Source organism: Encephalitozoon cuniculi, chromosome IV (genome assembly GCF_000091225.2).
Source record: "Encephalitozoon cuniculi GB-M1 chromosome IV, complete sequence".
Classification (NCBI taxonomy): Eukaryota; Fungi; Microsporidia; family Unikaryonidae; genus Encephalitozoon; species Encephalitozoon cuniculi.
The window spans coordinates 160,241-176,554 of NC_003231.1; the positions used below are offsets into that span (position 1 = coordinate 160,241).

Here is a 16,314-nt window from a genome sequence, read left to right on the forward strand (position 1 = left end):
ATTAATGGAGAAAGTTGGCTTTATTACCTGCTGCCCGTCCTTAGAAAATAGCTAACTCCAGCTAGAAACACCGTTGTATCCCCTGCTCTTTTTGAGTCTGATGTCCCTGAGATCCTGCTTGTCTATGTGGAGTGTCCCTATCCTGTCGCTGAACAGGTTCTTGGCTGTATTTTTTCTAGGCTTGCTTGGCTCACCCAGCGACTTTTTGTAGAGCTCATCGCTGCAATGGTAGCTCCGAACAAGCTCCATCTCAAGCAGAGGCCCACAGTCTTCGACGCTAAGATCCTTCAGAACCCTTACATATTTCAGCACATATCCCTCTTCTGTCCTCGCAAAAACCCAAGAGTATCTGACGCTTTCCAAGCAGACTTTGCTGCTTTTCATGTTGAAGAAATCCACCACAAGATTCTCCAGCCGGCTGTTGTTGATGTTCTGCAGAACCACAAAATACTTCATGTGCAACTCCGGACCGGCACATTCGAAGTCAGACACAGACAAGTACCTGTTTATCTTGAACTCAACCATGTCTATGAGCTCGTCGTTGAAGGCACGCCCAATAACAAGGTGCCTTTCCTTGGTCACTGAAAGGAACAGCCCAGACCTCTTCTTCTTCATCAGTTTCTCGATCTTCTCTACAGAGCCGGAAGGACTTGTCTTTTCATGCATGTGAACTGTGTCTCCTCTGATAACGCCTATCTCTTTTTGGATTCGTTCACCCTCAGTGCAGCAGATCACTGAGAGCAAAGTCTTTCTCTCGCTCGGCCTCTTCACTCTCATTTGTGGGTAAAAAATTGCGTCTAGATGTGCAGGCAGAAATAGACATCCTGGGCTTCTCAGATGCCAGGCGCGCCAGAATACTTCCACACGAATCAATAAAACAAAATTGTTGTCCTTAGATCCCGCATGTTTACCCTTGAACATATCCGACCAATGGACATAAACCTAGGCGACATATTCACAACAACAGGAAGAAGGCAGGCACAAAAAGAGGATAGATATACCAAAACTACAATAGGAATACATACGAGCGTGTTGGCAAGTATAAGGCTGATGACATCCTCGAGAAGCGCCCGCATAGAAAACAGAGTCATCGACACGTCCCCGCACAGAATACTCGATGCTCCAGGAATGGTGGATGACTACTATCTCAATCTGCTGGACTGGAGCGCCACTAACTTCGTGGTCATAGGCCTGGGAGAGTCGGTGTATGGATACAACGTGGACGACAAAAGCGTAACCGAAATTCATGCAGGAGAGAACTACATATCATCAGTAAAGAGTAGTGGAAACATTCTCTGTGTTGGCACCTCCGATGGAACGATACGTCTCATAGACATTTCGGTGAACAAGGAAGTACATAAAGCAAGGAACCACAACGCTAGGGTTTCATCGCTGAGCTGGAACGGGAACGTAATAAGCAGTGGAGACAAGGCAGGAAGGTTGTGCAACTTCGACATAAGGTCTGGGCGGATCTCCGTGGTTGGGGGACACTCGCAGGAGATATGCGGACTAGCATGGAGTGCAGACATGAAGTACTTGGCCAGTGGGGGGAACGACAATGTAATAAGAATATGGCAGCTCGGAAATAACAACTCGCAAACGCTCTCAGGGCACAAATCTGCTGTTAAGGCGCTTGCATGGTGCCCATGGAGGTCAGGAATACTAACTTCCGGAGGAGGGGCAAAGGACATGACCATAAAGTTCTGGGATGTTGTGGAGAATAAGATGGAGAGGAGCATTGACACACAATCCCAGGTGTGCACTCTTACATACCTTCCGAAGTACAAAGAAGTCATCTCCTCGCATGGGTACAGCGAGAATGACATTCGAATATGGAAGGCCTCGACAATGAACCTAATCTCCTCCTTTGGGAAGCACAACTCGAGGGTTCTTCATGTAGCCCTAAGTCCCGATGGGTCCGAGCTGGCCTCTGTATCTGCAGACGAAAACCTGAAGTTCTGGAAGATATTCAGCACAGAAAAAGCCTCTGTAAGGAGAGACAGTCTCTCGTTCAGATGATACACATCCTTCATTTTGCTGTGCAACAGCATAGATCTGTGGAGACAGACCTGAAGCCCATAAATTAACAGTTTAATCAAAGCCTTAAAAAGCTACTGGTTCAAGCAAATCTAATCAACACCTTCCTCTTCGTAATAAATATCGCATTCGACAAGCGGTTTGCCCTCGTATAACAAAGCAAGGTTGCCCTCCAGGATGTCTCCATTCCTCCCGTTATCTATCAGCCTGACTATCGCTTCTATTGCTTGCACCTTGTCCATTCCATCGATGAAGGCAAACAGAGTAGACTTCCTGACTTTCAATGCGTTCACAGCTCTTTCGTAGATTTCTTCGACCCTTTTGGAGAGGCCTTGGGGTGTGTCAGCAATAAGGTTGATCATACGATATCTGCTGTATATCTCTTCACGCTTGCTCTTTGAGACAGAAAAGACACAAAGATTGTACATCAGCATCTCGTCTACTGTTGTTTTATCGATATACGTGATCACAGGTACAAGCGTATTCAAGACAGAGGAGTTGATGCATCCCATAAACGAGACTGAGGATATCTCTCTATCTAGGACGACCAGCAGAAGATATCTGTTCTTGACTGGGGCATTCTTGTTCCTTTTCGCTGCCTCATCCTTCCACCCCGTAAGATACCTTCTCAGTGTGTTCAGGAGCATAATCCTGGAGAATACCTCGACAGCGATTTTTCGGACAACTTCGTCCAGGATGGCAATACACATTTTTTTTGCAAACAGTCTATTCCCCGCAGAACGCTCCCTATCCTCATCCTGAGGGTGCCGGTCACCTAAAGGCAACCTAAGAGCCTCAAGTCTTTTCCGGAGTACTGCACAAAGAATAGCCGTTGAGATCTTATAGTCAATACATCCATGAAGCATAAACACTATGGGGGCTTTCACGCTTGTCTCTATTCTTCTGCTACTAGGCACGACTTTCTCATATTCCTCTCCACCTCCCTTTTCCTCAAAATCCACCTTCCCAGACTTCACCACAACTCCTTTTCTCTTCATCAGTTCCTCAATCTCGGACTCATCAGCCCACAGGACATCTCCAAAGAATTCAATATTCACTTTTTCTGCAAGAGACTTTCTGAACATCTGGACAGACTTTGCCCTGATCTCTCCTGCAAACGACTGTGCCAAACAGAACGCAAGATAATCAAGTCTTCTTAGGAGCCTAAAGAATCCAGATGCGTTGTTCTGCATGTATTTCTTCGTGATTTCTGTAGGCAGTCTACATCTTCCCCCACCGATCCATCCCTGGATCCCTGCAACGTATCTCTCCCCCATGGATGCCAGAATGTGATAACAGTAAAACTCCTCTCGGTTATCCTTCTCTTTGCACCCGGCCTCCCCGAGTCCGTACAGCCTTATGAGGCTGGCTATCACAACCTTGAGCTGTCCTAAGTTCATGTCCTTGTTGAAGTGAGGATGGTCGTGCAGCAAATACCGGAAGACGATGTAAAACCTGGCTGCCTTTTCAAGTATTTCAATCGCAGCCTTGCCTTTTTCGTTTTGAATCCTCATGTCTGATATGACAGCCCTGATTCCGTTATCTGCAAACCTGTACATCCGAATGCTTTGATCACCGGCACAGAGTTTGATGACATGGTTTATTACGCCAACAAGCACCTCCACTGGCCTTACATCCTCGGGAAGCTCCCTATGCTTTCCCGAAGATGGCTTACGATATTTTTTTATCATCACCTCCGCCTCATAGGGAGACACATCGTTGTTCAGTACCCGCTCCAGACCCTCGAGCTCTGGGCAGAAGGTCATACATTTTCCAACCATGTTCTCACTGGGCTTAGCATTCGCGCGCGCTTCCAGCAATCTTTCATACTTTGCTCGTAGATCTTCCATCAGAAACAAGGGATCGGTAAGGCCCCAGGCCATTTTTAACAGCACCATAAACACTCTCATTCCTAGATCACCGGGCTTAGACACCGGAGCCTGCATCAAACCCTATTCTCTCTCCTATAGACCTCAGAACACCTTCGCTCACATTCACCCGGTAGCTATCTCCATTTCTAACCACAAAAAGCTTATCGACCAGTCCATTGAGCTTCATCTGTAGGAAAAAGCTGTTTCCTAGCTTATCATCCATCTCTTTAGCACCGCACAGGATGTCCCTAAATCTACTTCTATTCCTTACAACAAGCATTATCACACTCTCAAAGTAGTCTAACCCACTTCCAAAATAACTCTCCATCTCGTCTTTCTCTTTGCTGGCAACCTTCAGAAGCTCGCTAATATTCTTGTAGCTGTATGCCTGGACGACATACATGTCCCCGACAATGGCAAGCTTCTCTGAGAGAGTTGGATTGAACACAATCTGTACGAAGCCCCCACAGCGCTTGTTGCTAAACAAAATATACCTTCCAGGCCTAGGAAGGTGTATATCGGAATCTCTAAGAATAAGGATGGGGAGCTCGGACTCTCTAATCATAGAGCTGAAGCACCTCACGTACTCAATCCTTTCATCTCTTAGAGCAGTTTCAAACACCTCCAGGGATTCGAGAGTTATAATCTGGATCTTGAAGTATCTTTCATTTCTCACTATTTCGAAAAAAGCCTCCAAGGACTCGAAGCTCACCGGATAGCTAGACCCTGATCCCATTCTATTTCAGGGGTCATGTAAATGGCTGCGGAATCAAATAGACCCATCAATGAGGAGGGCTCTCAGGATATTTCTGAAGCTGGTGATGCTTCAAGGAGTGGTGGTCTTGTTTCTCCTTGGAATTCCATTTTCTGCGCTGGCATACCCTATATACATCCTAGATAAGCCTCTGTGTATTCGCCTGTCAACATTCTTCACGTACACCCTCTGGACCTTGATAAGCTGGATGTTCAATCTCTCGAGTACGGTGAACGGCAGTATAGCTCTTGGAGATGAGAGCTATCTTGTGATCAGTAACCACGTAGGGTCTGTAGACTTCATTCTAATCAATGAAATAGCCAGGAGGAACAACATGATTGCCCACATGAAGTATGCGATCAAGGATGGACTGAGGATTTTTCCTGTGTTTTACCAGATAGTGGTCTATGCCGGCTTTCTGGTTCTGAAAAGGAACTTTGAGGATGATGAAAAGAAAATCGTAAAGTACTTCGACTTCTTTAAGATCTCGAGCATCCCGATGTGGTTTATTCTCTATCCAGAGGGATCCAGATTCACTGAGAAGCTAAAGCTGAGGAGCTGGGAGTATTCGGACAAGAAGAACATGGTAAGGCTGAACAATGTGCTTCTTCCTAGATACAAAGGATTCAAGCTCATATGCGAACAGCTCAGAAACTCCAGGATAAAGAAGATTGTGGATGTCACATTTTTCTACTCGGAAGGAGAGGTCCCACCGTTGTGGAAGTTCCTCCTCTGGGATACGACAGGATCATTCAACTGTGACATCAGGGTTGTTCCAATTGATGAAATAGCCGACTATAAGGAGTTTCTCTATAAGAGTTTCGAGAGGAAAGATGCCCTGATATCAAGATGGAAGGACTCCGCAGAAAATAAATAGCTGGAAGACTCCAAATTTATTCTTAAAGGTACAGGCTGGGTAGGAATATGATGTCTCTCTTCATGGACGCCGACGCATCACCAATCTTCTCTTCCAGGCTCTTGTCTCCTATCATCGTGGACACACTTATCAGCTCTCTGCAGCACTCCTCGAGCCTCAAAACTAGCCTTACAAAAGTACCCTCAAGGACATTGTACCTAGACACTATCTTCCCCAGTGATGATCCATTACACCAGTCATAGACTGCATCAACAAGAGAGAAGTTTAGAGGTGTAAACGGAGGAATCATTAGTTCATCCAGGTCTCTGGACAATTCTCTGAAGCACTCATCCATTCTTTTGCACTCGTCGTAAAGGGCCTTTCCTAACTCTTGCCCGTCAGCCTCCTCGTGTATCATTGATGACATCAACGAAACGATCTTCCGTCCGTCCATCTGCCTAAACTCATTGGAAAAGATCATCTCAACAACCAAGACCTCGTTGACCGTGTGTATCTCGGCCGCTGCTCTTCCCTTTATTGTTATCATCTCCTCAACAAATCCTTTTTTCTTGAGAAACTCCATTCTTCTGTTATATTCGTCTATCATCCCAAGGCTGCAAACATTGTATCTAATCTTTATGTCATTCATCTCTTTTCTTTTACAGTGCACTCTCAGTGCATTTGAGTAGTGCTGGTCAAATTCCCTGCAGACCTGCTGCTCAGACAGCAGGTAGTCGTACAGGCTCTTTATCTTCCTTATCTCTAGCACATCCATTACATTTGCTGTTTCGTAATTCCAGAGAGCCTTCTCGCCATCAAGAACACAGAAGATGTTCTCGAAGGTGACCTTGCTTCTGTCCAAAGGCTTCCTAGTGCCCAAAGGATATGCCAAGAACTTGGTGGGAATCGGAGTACCATTGTCCAGAGCCTCGTCCTTCTGCTTTAGAAACACTGTTGCTCCTGAGACCCTCTCAACAGTTCCCACAGCATTGTTCTTCAATAGAACCCTGCTTCCTTCTTTCAAAACATGGTGCTTTGCAATCAGCTTCCAGTTTCTGGCACATATCTCTTCAACGGCACCAATATACTTCGACAGATCCCCACACACATTGCATACATCCTCCTCCACGGATTCCAGCTCAGACAGCTTCTTCATGTCCCTTTCATAGTTTCTCTGGCTTCTGTGCTCTCCATAGCTCCTCCTCATCAAATCTTCAACCCTGATGTTTGACCTTAATGATATAAGAATAAGCCCAAAGCTCAACCTGAACTGGCTGGACAGGCTGAACGGTGTGCCATGTATTATTCCCTGGATGGTCGAAAGAGATGGCATCTTCGGATCTGCTATCATCACAGTCCCCACGGCATCCATTCCCCTTCTTCCAGCCCTTCCGCTCATCTGAATGTACTCTCCAGATGAGATGTACCGGAATACTCCGCCATCGATCTTGCTAAGAGACAAGAACACACAGCACTTTGCAGGCATGTTCACTCCCATTGCAAACGTCTCGGTTGCTATGAGAAGCTTGACTAGGTTCATCGAAAACAGAAGCTCCACACACTCCTTGACAAAAGGAAGCAGAGATCCATGGTGGACAGCAACTCCATTCAGCACCATTGACGACATGCTAAGAACCTGGGGCAAGTTTCTATCCTCGGGAGAAAGACATCTGGTAGCCTCGCTGAGGAATAGCTTTACCTCCTCCCTGCTCTTTGTGTCATTTAGATTCAGAGTCCTGAGGATCTCGGCATAGTCTTCACACTTTCTTTTTGAAAAGCAGAAGAATATAGCCGGAGTGAGCTTCTTTTTCACAACAAAGTTAGCCACATCCAGGATTTTGAATTTTCCAGTGGGCCTGGTCTTCTTACTGAAAGGAACCAGGTCTCCTTTGAAGTTGGAGGCATTCCTCTTTCCTCCCCCATCATCAATAGAATACACACACCAGTCACAATATATCACATGCTCCAGAGGAACCGCCCGCTTGCTCGTTGAAATCACATATATCGTCTTATCCTTTGTCCTTCCCACCCATTCGCTGAATTCAAGGCTGTTGGGGATCGTCGCACTCAGCATGATGAAGTTTATATGTCGGGGAATCATGATTATGCATTCTTCCCACACTACTCCTCTCTCGGAGTCGTTGATATAATGGACCTCATCAAATACAACGAACTCCGTGTCTCTTAGCAGGTCTCCATTCCTGTACACAAGATTCCGGAGGATTTCCGTAGTCATCACAAGGCATTTTGCAGCAGGATTAACCTGCACATCCCCAGTGATAATTCCGACATCATCATATTTCTGCTTGAAATCGTGGTACTTTTGGTTGCTCAGTGCCTTGATGGGCGATGTGTAGATGGTCCTTGTCCCATGAATTTGGGACAGAGAGATGGCGTACTCAGCCACCAGGGTCTTTCCGGAGCTTGTGTGTGCAGACACGAAAACAGACGAGGCCCGACTTAGAAGATAGAATGCCTGTCTCTGGAAAGTGTCTGGCTCAAATCCGATGTTTAAAATTTTCTCGTCAACGTATTGTGCATAGTCCGAAGGAAGCCAATCCTGCTTCACCAACACGGAGTGCTTTTTCTCCACGCCTTTCGTCTCTGTCCTGGGAGTGTCTTTGCTTTCCACGCCCTCTTTTTCTTGGTTCATGGGCTCATCATTCCCAAGAGTATTTCTGGAAGACATCCATCCCGGCACGCTAAGGCTTAAACACACTTCTGTCCATTATGGAATTTATTAAGACTCACTCGGCTATTTCTTCCGAGAAGAAATCTTCTCATTGGAATATTCGTAATAGCACTCAGGACCTAGCAAGTCTCTGATTTCTTCAAATTTGCTAACGAACACATCTGCATCTTTTTCACTGTCATATTCTATAAACCCATACCCTCTATTCCTCTTATTCTCCCCATACAGCACTCGTATGTCCTTTGGCTTACACCCGGCATCGGAAAGTATTTTCCTTATTGCAACAATAGAATGGGACTTCTTCAGCTTACTCAGGAAGAATCTTCTTTTGTTTTCCAGGGGCTTCTTAATTCTCTCAATGTAAATCGGCTTGTTACTCATGATAATCTCGTCCTTGATGAACGTTCTTTTCTTAAAGGTTATAATCGCCTTTCCCGTCGATATACAGTCCCTGTTCTTCTTTATTGTTACCCTCTCAATCTCCCCATACTTTCCAAACGTCTCCGAAATCGATTCCTCGGTCTCTTTGTACGAGAGGTTGGTGAGTATATACTTGTTGTCCAGATACTCACAATTCTTCTCTTTCTTTACGCCCCTTGGCCTTCTGTTTGCCTTCATGTCCACGAGCGCGTGTTCCTTGCTCGGGTACTCCAGAACAAATCCGCCCTCGCAGCTCTTTACAGATTTGAGGTTTTCGAATCTTCTCTTTATATCCTTTAGAGTAAAGTCTCCTTTCACTCTGATGGTGCATGAGGCCTCATCAAACTCAATTCTTTGAAATCCAGCCTTCCTTCCATCCGGACTCCTATCCCTCTTGCCGACTTCCTTGCGCCCGCTTCCCTTCCCTGTGCCCCTTTCACTCTCTCCGCTATCTTTCTTCTCTTCTGTGCTCTTACGATGTTTTTTGCTCCCTTGCACGTATTCACACCCACTCCTGCCTCTTTTTTCTTTCTTCATATCGCTTCCCATCCCGCGTCTTCCAATGGGCTAATATATGTCTCAAAGAAATAAGACCTCTTTACTCCTACCATATCAAGAAATGTCTGCTGGGCATGGCTGGTAATGTCTCTGTCCGCTCGCAGTGCAGCTCTGCCTTACCTGTTAAAACTGAGAAAAAATTTACCCTGAACAGATGAGCTCGGAGCTTTTTGATCCAAAGCCGCTAGTCGAGATAAAGGAGGCTTACAGAAAGAACAAGAAGTTTATCCGCCATCACTCTGACAGATACAAGAGGGTAAAGCCATCCTGGAGGAGGCCGCACGGAATTGATAGCAAGGTCAGAAAGCGATGCAAAGGAGAAAGGGAGATGCCGTCCATCAAGTATAAAAAGCCAAAGGAGATCAGGCACCTTCTTCCAAATGGGCTGAGAAAAGTCAGGATATTCAACATCAACGACCTGACTCCATTGACGTCCCTGAACAGGTTTTACTGTGGAGAGATTGCACATGCCGTGGGTGCTAGGAAGAGAATAGCCATCGTCAACCGGGCAAAGGAGCTTGGGATCTGCCTGCTGAACGGAAATGCGCGTCTTATCCCGGAGATCGAGGAATAAACCATCTGCTGCTCTACTTCTTGTTGTCCTGTGGATGGATTTATTAATACAAGAAAAACATCCTCTTGCATCCGAATGAACTTGATATCAGCTAGTAATGGGAGTGTTATTTTCTGCAAAGGCAAAGCCTTGGTGGTGAAGAACACTACCACAGATGCCGTGGAGGAAGTAGCTGTGCCAGGCCAAATATCCTTTATGTGCAAGAGGTACTTGGTTGACAGCGAGAAAAATTTGTACACCATTGACGGAACCGCTTTGAGAAAAATTCTGAAGCTCAGCAGGAACATCTTCTGCTTGGTCGAGCATGGGGATGCGGTGTATGTTGCAGACAGATTCGGGGATGTTCACAGAATTGGAAACGGTGAGTGTGAGTATGTGTTGGGAACCCTGTCGTATCTGACTGGAATGGCGATACACAACGGGAAGATCATTCTCAGCGATAAGTACGGAAGAATCCGCATAAGCAGGATGGATGGAAAGATACTCGACTATAAATTCAGTTGCGACCCCATAGTATCTCTGGAATGTATCAATGGATCCTTGGTCTCGATAAGCAATAGATGTGTAGCTCTACATGACAGAGAATACTCAATAAAAAGTGCATTCGAGCTCCCAGAGGATACAAAGGTTCTAAAGACCATAAGTAGAGGAAAAGATGAGCTTATAGTAATTTGTCCGAATTCTTACCTTCTCTTTAGGGTAGAAGACCGTATCGATCTCGTCTCTCTTGTGAAGGAGGCCATAGCCGATGGGGTTTGTAGCGGATCCACCTTTTATAAGGTAATGCTGGACCTCACTATTGTGGATGACAGCGGAAAAGTTTTCTATGAATAAACTGCGTTTATCTTGGTGCAAACCGTGAACTTCTATCACTGCTTATTTGATGCAGTTCTTAAACACCCTATGGATGGTAGTAAGAGGCATAAAGTCGGAAAAGAGGCAGAAGCCATCAGTGGGACATCTGATAGCACCGAATGCAACTCCTGCTCAGAATCCGCCTCCGAGATGTCCTCGTCTGACGGGGTTGCTTATGAGGTGGTCGATCTTTCCCTGTCTAACCGCTTGGACGTCTCAATCATTGTGGATCAGTCTAGGATACTTCCCTCTTCTGAAGAGCTTCTTTCTGTGTTTGTTAATTCCAAAGTTCTGGTAAGCGGAGATGTTGTTCTCTCCTTCTGCGGGTTTCTTCAACTTTCCAGAATACTGAGCATGGCCCAGAAGAAGCTTAAGAAGGCCTTCAACTCTCTGATTGCAGCTGGGGCTCTTGATGGAATCAACAGGGATGATATCTACATTTTTTACACCGAGAGAGCTGTCAACATTCCTCTCGAAATGATCCTAGATCAATATAGATCCCTTTCGTTTGCAAACCTCAGGCACATCATATTTATCTCTAGAATCAAGGCATGCATGGGAATGGAAATGAAGGATCTTGTAGAGGACTTCAAAGAGTACAGCCCACTGGACTTGAACCATAGGCCCGTGCGTGGAGAAGAGATTCTATTGCTTTCGTCGTATATGGCCAAGAAGCAGGTTGTGGTGAACAGCAACACATTTAGACTGTTTTTACTGGATAGTCAAATGTTTGCATCATTTATAAGTCTGTTTGAAAAAGAGCTCTCTGAAATTACATAGAATAAATGATTGGACTCCATTCTGGCTTCTATTTTACTTCTTCTGTACGCCTCCCCAGAAATGGAACAAGCTGTTGGTAAGCTAGATTCAGCTCTGGAGTGCAGGGACGAGAATCGATCTGAGATGGTCATGGATGCACTAGAAAGCCTTGTGCAAATATCTCGCGAGTGCTCGGCTGAGGAAATGGCAGGCTGCGAATTGGATGAGCTGTTTGTAGACTCCTTTGATAAGATATCTCCCAAGAATCACAAGAGGCTTGTAGAGATGCTCCCAGACCTTGTTTCGTATATGAGGGACCCAAGAAACATCTACTCGTCAATAGAAAGGTATTTCCGTCCCGAATGCCACTTTTCAGTGGATGTTGCAAAAGTGGTTTTTGTAATTAAGAGAGACTTTGGGCTTGAGTTTGATGGCTTTCTCAGCAATCTTTTCGATTGCATAAGCCCCGGCAATATCGAACATAACATAGAGAGGAAGCTGTTCTTTATTTTGATGGCCCTAGGGGATAGTTCCGTTTCGTTACTTACAGCCAAGGCCTTCATCAAGAAGCTGTGCAGCATCTCCCTCCAAATGAGGTCTTCGTGCTGCCATAAGATTCTTTGGACCGTCCTATGGATTATGCGTCTTCATCCAATGGCGTACGCAATGGCAAGAAGAGAGAGCTTCAGGAAAGACCTCGAGTGGACCGTGTCGATCGAAATTAATAGATTCCAGCCATATCTATTCGAGCTTGATATACTGAGTAAGTCTCTGGAGGGAATTAGAAAGGTTACTGGGCTGATCAAGCGCGAAGCCATGGATGCCAAGCATAGACCAAAGCTTCTGTCCTTGGCCAACTTTGTGTTTCCCAAGATGGAGATTTAACCGCTTCTCTTCGGAATTAAAACATCTACTTACTTTGGCCATGATTGTCTTTGTAGCATGCCAATGAAGTACTTCTTTGCGTTGTACTTGACCCTTAGTCTCCTTTTTGCTGATGGTTGGGCATTTTCTCTTTCCGGGAGGTTCTCCTGCATCTTTTTTACAATCCTCCTTAGCGAGCTTATACTTATGATCTTCTCAAGATTAAACCTTTTGTGAAAGTCCTGTAGGTTCTCATTTCTAATGAAGTATGCTACGCAGAGGCTATGGGGATTCACACACCTGTTGCTTCGGGATATTGAGATGAAGTCCTCCAGCGCATGGCTGCCTCTGAAGCCATGTGAAAGGCAAAAGTCCTTGACTCTCTGGAAGACCGCCGTGAGATATTCCAAGGATGGCTCTATATACTCAAACTCCCTTAGCAGAATTCTCTTGAGCCTCAGTCTGGTCTTCTCTGTGAAGGGCTGCAGATCACTGTATGATATTGGGTATTGATGTCTTTTGAGTACATTGTATGCCACTGCAAGTACCTTATCGTTGATCCCGATCCTTTGCTTGAAGTCTTTTGTCTGTAGAAGATGCGTGATTTCGTCCGAATAGCCTGGTATGTTTAGAATATTAACCAACGATTCCACGCTTTTGTTATACCTTCTAGACTCGTCGGCAGCAAGGTATTTCTTTTTCTTTGGAATCACAGATGTGCAAGGCGTGTATGACGACACATAGTCATACTCAGATTCCACACACAACCCACAGGATGTACAAACACCCTTGGAAATCGATGGATGACCGCAATCCTCCATTCAGGGTCATCAAGCCACAGAAGCGAAAAACATGTTACAATGTCACAGGTCCTGGAGAATAAAGAAGATGTTTATTCAGGCAGATACAGCCGGTGCCTCCTGGCTGGCAACACCCTCGTCGGTAAAGACCAGCTCCTCCCTCAGCCTGGACTCCCCAAGGGGTGTCAGGAGAAAGTATGAGTGTCTCCATACATGAATCCTTTGGACATACCCGTAGGAAATCATGGTCTTCATGAATATCTTCAGATGTAGGTTGGGAATCTCGAGGTCTCTGTGGTTCCCAAGGACAGTGTCTTCAAGCAGAAGCGCCTTCTTCTCAAGCAAGCGCCTCTTTATCTTATACTTATTCGCCGTCGGTACCAACATTGCTCTACAAATTAGTCTTTCTGCATAGTCAAACCACTTACCTTCTCGAAGCCCCTGGATGAAATTTTTTTTATTGTTTATTCTAGCACGGGATTTGAATGCCGTTTCCCCAGTCCTTGATGGCCAGTGCAAAGCTATTGATGCTAGTATTCACGATGACATACGCATTTGTATTTTACACACTAGCTATAAGAGTAAGTTGCCTATCTAATTTATAGCCATTATTTCACGATCCAGGTATCGCCGAGGATATTCTAATCACTCTGGCCTCGGTTGCCCTGTTCTCCATTCTCCTAATCCATGCCATTCTAGGGCTTGAGGAGAAGAAGGCAAAGCTTGTGTAACATATGCTACTGCCTGGTGTTGGGGGCCTGTCCTGTATCGTCGACACAGGAGTTCATCCATTCCAAGTATTGCCTCGATGCCAAATGCATTTCCATACCGGTGATTTCAGGAACCTCATATGGATGGCTACCTGCCACAAACTCCTGTATTCCAGCGAATAAAGAAGAAAAGGTCTTTGCGATCAGCTTGTATTCTGTTTCCTTAACAATAGCTTCTTTCCAGAAATAGATAGATGTTATTTCAGATATCTGACAGCATGCGGCGAGCCTCCTCCTTACCAGTTCACACGAACTCTCTTCTGCAGACTCCCGGGTAGGATATGTTACAGACACGGCGAACGGCCTTTTCATAGGGATCTTCTTGGAAATGGCGTGTATCTGGATTCCCGCCAAAAAGAGCATAATATTTGGCATTTCCAGGACGCCTGAAATGTCTAAGGCTATGGGCGCTTTGTGTCTTGCTAATCCCCAGGATGTCCTTTTTAAAGCGATATTTGTGGAGCGAAGGCTTTCGAGGCATCACTTGAAAGAGGTGTCCATCTCTGCGATTATTCTTAGAGTGATGGAGGAAAACATTTCTGTCAAGGATGGAGGCCTCATTGCGCTTGGGCTTAGCAGAATTCTAATAAGAAAACTGAGATACCTGCTGGATGAGTGCAACGAGGTTGTCCATAAAATCTGCAGAAAAGACATGGACAGAGAAAGAAGCTTTAAACAGCCATCTTCAAGGGGAATAACCCTGGGACTGGACCTGGAAAGTTTGTATGTAGATGACCAGATGATAGATCCAGAAGAGTTTACCATTCTTCCTGAGGAAGAGGATCCAGGCGATGGTCAGGATCCTGGGGATGCTAGTTTTGGTGGGCTTGACGATATCTCCTATATTGAGGAGGCTAGACTTGGAGGTGAGGATAGCACCCGAATTTCCACAACCACGGAGGTCACGCAGATTTCCTTGGGAGAGCGTAAAGAGAAAAAAAGAAGGATTGCTGAGGACACCGAACTGGAATTCGATTCTCAGGTATTCAGGGTAAATCTCCGAAATACAAGAGATATAATACACAAGGAGAGCGCTCTCGACATAAGGAACGAGCTGGCCTCGAGGCTTTCGATTGCACCCGAGATATTGTCCAGGATTGGGTGTAGAGAGATACATCCAAGAGAAAGCATAGAAAGCATTCGTGATGCTACAATAGTGGAATCATATGGAGACATCAGTTTCGGAGAGCATGCTGCTGAGTCACAGGCGTCCGAGGAGATTGTTATGGAGAGTTATCTGGACATAGAGAAGCTCCCTAGGACCTTTGTCTTTAATGAAATTGCCGGAGGGCATAATAGATATGAGAAGGGCAGGCTCTTTCTATCACTTCTGAATCTATTAGGAAGTGGTGTTGTACAGGGGCGTCAGAAGAATCCTTACTCTGACATAGAATGCACGGTTATACAGTGATATGCCTTGAGGCCAGGGTGTAGGGCTCTGTAGGGGCCTACGGAGTTTTGTGTGTTAAAAAATTTATCCCTTCAATGGAAAAAAAGGAGCATGTGATAATTGATGCCACAGGACAGGTGGCAGGAAAGCTTGCAGCAAAGGTTGCCAAGCTCCTCCTTGAGGGAGTCCGGGTGACTGTTGTGTGTGCTGAGGAAGCAGTGTTTGTTGGAAGCCTAGAAAGGGCCATGGATAAGTTCAAGCAATATCTTAATAAGAGATGCCTTGTCAACCCAAGGAGAGGGCCATTCCATTTCCGTGAGCCAAGGATGCATCTCGCAAAGATAATCAGAAGGATGATCTCCTATAAGAAGCCCAGAGGAAAGGCTGCAATGAGCAGACTTGCCACTTATGAAGGGATTCCGAGAGAGCTCGAGGGCCAGCCAAGGTATAAGGTTACCTGTGCATTTGTCAAGTACACAGGCAACCCCAACAGATATGTTACCCTTGGAAAGCTTCTGAGCATGTTTGGATGGAAGCATGCGGAGGCGGCTAAAAGCCTCACTGACGAACTGAAGGAAAGAGAGAGCCTGGCATCCTTGCAGAAGAAGGATCTCGATAAGAAGATCGAAGAGCTAAAGACGGACAAGAACTTTGAGAACGAGGTGAACAGAAGATTAGCAATGCTTGCATGAGGTATTAAAAACTCTTAACTTTACAACATTTTTGTAGTGTGAGCGATAGTTTTTCTGCTCTCTGCGATGCCCTTGAATGAAGAAACAGAAGCCATGGTGCAAGAAGAGTACCTATATAGGCAAGAATATGAAGTTTAAGACCTTGAAGCAGCTGCTGCCAAGGCTTATTGAGAAGGACCACAGATACCTCCAAATTTCCAGCAGAGTATCTGTAAAGCCTAGAATGAAGCTATGTGATCTAACAGGCCTTCCTGCGCCGTACACATGCCCAAACACGGGCCTCTTCTATTACGACTCCTCTGTGTACAAAAGGATCTGCGAGCTTCCAAGCGACCGTGTCCAGAAACTGTTCCAACTAAGAGAATTCGGAAAGACGCTATCTCCATTCAGAAGGTGACTCCGAGGGGGGCAGCATATGAAAT

The 16,314-nt window shown here is 45.6% G+C and overlaps 18 protein-coding genes across 18 annotated transcripts; 10 read left to right on the forward strand and 8 right to left on the reverse strand.

Moving 5' to 3' along the window:
• Positions 1-51: 51 nt before the first annotated feature.
• Positions 52-777, reverse strand: ECU04_1240 (uncharacterized protein; the record flags this gene model as incomplete). Its single annotated transcript, NM_001041158.2, has 1 exon — positions 52-777. The coding sequence occupies one exon, from the start codon at positions 775-777 to the stop codon at positions 52-54; it is 726 nt and encodes a 241-aa protein (NP_584808.2).
• A 153-nt stretch (positions 778-930) lies between these two features.
• ECU04_1250 (uncharacterized protein) lies at positions 931-2,019 on the forward strand (the record flags this gene model as incomplete). Its single annotated transcript, NM_001041159.2, has 1 exon — positions 931-2,019. The coding sequence occupies one exon, from the start codon at positions 931-933 to the stop codon at positions 2,017-2,019; it is 1,089 nt and encodes a 362-aa protein (NP_584809.2).
• A 110-nt stretch (positions 2,020-2,129) lies between these two features.
• Positions 2,130-3,887, reverse strand: ECU04_1260 (uncharacterized protein; the record flags this gene model as incomplete). Its single annotated transcript, NM_001041160.2, has 1 exon — positions 2,130-3,887. The coding sequence occupies one exon, from the start codon at positions 3,885-3,887 to the stop codon at positions 2,130-2,132; it is 1,758 nt and encodes a 585-aa protein (NP_584810.2).
• A 76-nt stretch (positions 3,888-3,963) lies between these two features.
• ECU04_1270 (uncharacterized protein) lies at positions 3,964-4,644 on the reverse strand (the record flags this gene model as incomplete). The annotated part of the gene is made up of 1 exon (NM_001041161.1): positions 3,964-4,644. One exon carries the CDS (start codon positions 4,642-4,644, stop codon positions 3,964-3,966), a length of 681 nt encoding a protein of 226 aa, NP_584811.1.
• A 49-nt stretch (positions 4,645-4,693) lies between these two features.
• ECU04_1280 (lysophospholipid acyltransferase) lies at positions 4,694-5,539 on the forward strand (the record flags this gene model as incomplete). The annotated part of the gene is made up of 1 exon (NM_001041162.1): positions 4,694-5,539. One exon carries the CDS (start codon positions 4,694-4,696, stop codon positions 5,537-5,539), a length of 846 nt encoding a protein of 281 aa, NP_584812.1.
• Positions 5,540-5,561: 22 nt separating this feature from the next.
• Positions 5,562-8,171, reverse strand: ECU04_1290 (uncharacterized protein; the record flags this gene model as incomplete). The annotated part of the gene is made up of 1 exon (NM_001041163.2): positions 5,562-8,171. The coding sequence occupies one exon, from the start codon at positions 8,169-8,171 to the stop codon at positions 5,562-5,564; it is 2,610 nt and encodes an 869-aa protein (NP_584813.2).
• Positions 8,172-8,273: 102 nt separating this feature from the next.
• Positions 8,274-9,179, reverse strand: ECU04_1300 (uncharacterized protein; the record flags this gene model as incomplete). The annotated part of the gene is made up of 1 exon (NM_001041164.1): positions 8,274-9,179. The coding sequence occupies one exon, from the start codon at positions 9,177-9,179 to the stop codon at positions 8,274-8,276; it is 906 nt and encodes a 301-aa protein (NP_584814.1).
• Positions 9,180-9,342: 163 nt separating this feature from the next.
• Positions 9,343-9,762, forward strand: ECU04_1310 (60S ribosomal protein L32; the record flags this gene model as incomplete). The annotated part of the gene is made up of 1 exon (NM_001041165.1): positions 9,343-9,762. One exon carries the CDS (start codon positions 9,343-9,345, stop codon positions 9,760-9,762), a length of 420 nt encoding a protein of 139 aa, NP_584815.1.
• A 75-nt stretch (positions 9,763-9,837) lies between these two features.
• On the forward strand, positions 9,838-10,596 carry ECU04_1320 (uncharacterized protein; the record flags this gene model as incomplete). Its single annotated transcript, NM_001041166.1, has 1 exon — positions 9,838-10,596. The coding sequence occupies one exon, from the start codon at positions 9,838-9,840 to the stop codon at positions 10,594-10,596; it is 759 nt and encodes a 252-aa protein (NP_584816.1).
• Positions 10,597-10,665: 69 nt separating this feature from the next.
• ECU04_1330 (uncharacterized protein) lies at positions 10,666-11,397 on the forward strand (the record flags this gene model as incomplete). Its single annotated transcript, NM_001041167.1, has 1 exon — positions 10,666-11,397. The coding sequence occupies one exon, from the start codon at positions 10,666-10,668 to the stop codon at positions 11,395-11,397; it is 732 nt and encodes a 243-aa protein (NP_584817.1).
• A 60-nt stretch (positions 11,398-11,457) lies between these two features.
• On the forward strand, positions 11,458-12,261 carry ECU04_1340 (uncharacterized protein; the record flags this gene model as incomplete). Its single annotated transcript, NM_001041168.1, has 1 exon — positions 11,458-12,261. The coding sequence occupies one exon, from the start codon at positions 11,458-11,460 to the stop codon at positions 12,259-12,261; it is 804 nt and encodes a 267-aa protein (NP_584818.1).
• Positions 12,262-12,290: 29 nt separating this feature from the next.
• ECU04_1350 (uncharacterized protein) lies at positions 12,291-13,061 on the reverse strand (the record flags this gene model as incomplete). Its single annotated transcript, NM_001041169.1, has 1 exon — positions 12,291-13,061. One exon carries the CDS (start codon positions 13,059-13,061, stop codon positions 12,291-12,293), a length of 771 nt encoding a protein of 256 aa, NP_584819.1.
• Positions 13,062-13,136: 75 nt separating this feature from the next.
• On the reverse strand, positions 13,137-13,427 carry ECU04_1355 (40S ribosomal protein S10; the record flags this gene model as incomplete). The annotated part of the gene is made up of 1 exon (NM_001041170.1): positions 13,137-13,427. The coding sequence occupies one exon, from the start codon at positions 13,425-13,427 to the stop codon at positions 13,137-13,139; it is 291 nt and encodes a 96-aa protein (NP_584820.1).
• Positions 13,428-13,546: 119 nt separating this feature from the next.
• On the forward strand, positions 13,547-13,771 carry ECU04_1357 (uncharacterized protein; the record flags this gene model as incomplete). The annotated part of the gene is made up of 2 exons (NM_001415600.1): positions 13,547-13,621; positions 13,646-13,771. The coding sequence occupies 2 exons, from the start codon at positions 13,547-13,549 to the stop codon at positions 13,769-13,771; spliced, it is 201 nt and encodes a 66-aa protein (NP_001402487.1).
• Positions 13,772-13,777: 6 nt separating this feature from the next.
• Positions 13,778-14,122, reverse strand: ECU04_1360 (uncharacterized protein; the record flags this gene model as incomplete). The annotated part of the gene is made up of 1 exon (NM_001041171.1): positions 13,778-14,122. The coding sequence occupies one exon, from the start codon at positions 14,120-14,122 to the stop codon at positions 13,778-13,780; it is 345 nt and encodes a 114-aa protein (NP_584821.1).
• Positions 14,123-14,201: 79 nt separating this feature from the next.
• ECU04_1370 (uncharacterized protein) lies at positions 14,202-15,221 on the forward strand (the record flags this gene model as incomplete). Its single annotated transcript, NM_001041172.2, has 1 exon — positions 14,202-15,221. One exon carries the CDS (start codon positions 14,202-14,204, stop codon positions 15,219-15,221), a length of 1,020 nt encoding a protein of 339 aa, NP_584822.2.
• Positions 15,222-15,295: 74 nt separating this feature from the next.
• Positions 15,296-15,892, forward strand: ECU04_1380 (60S ribosomal protein L16; the record flags this gene model as incomplete). Its single annotated transcript, NM_001041173.1, has 1 exon — positions 15,296-15,892. One exon carries the CDS (start codon positions 15,296-15,298, stop codon positions 15,890-15,892), a length of 597 nt encoding a protein of 198 aa, NP_584823.1.
• Positions 15,893-15,968: 76 nt separating this feature from the next.
• On the forward strand, positions 15,969-16,289 carry ECU04_1390 (uncharacterized protein; the record flags this gene model as incomplete). Its single annotated transcript, NM_001041174.1, has 1 exon — positions 15,969-16,289. One exon carries the CDS (start codon positions 15,969-15,971, stop codon positions 16,287-16,289), a length of 321 nt encoding a protein of 106 aa, NP_584824.1.
• Positions 16,290-16,314: the final 25 nt, after the last annotated feature.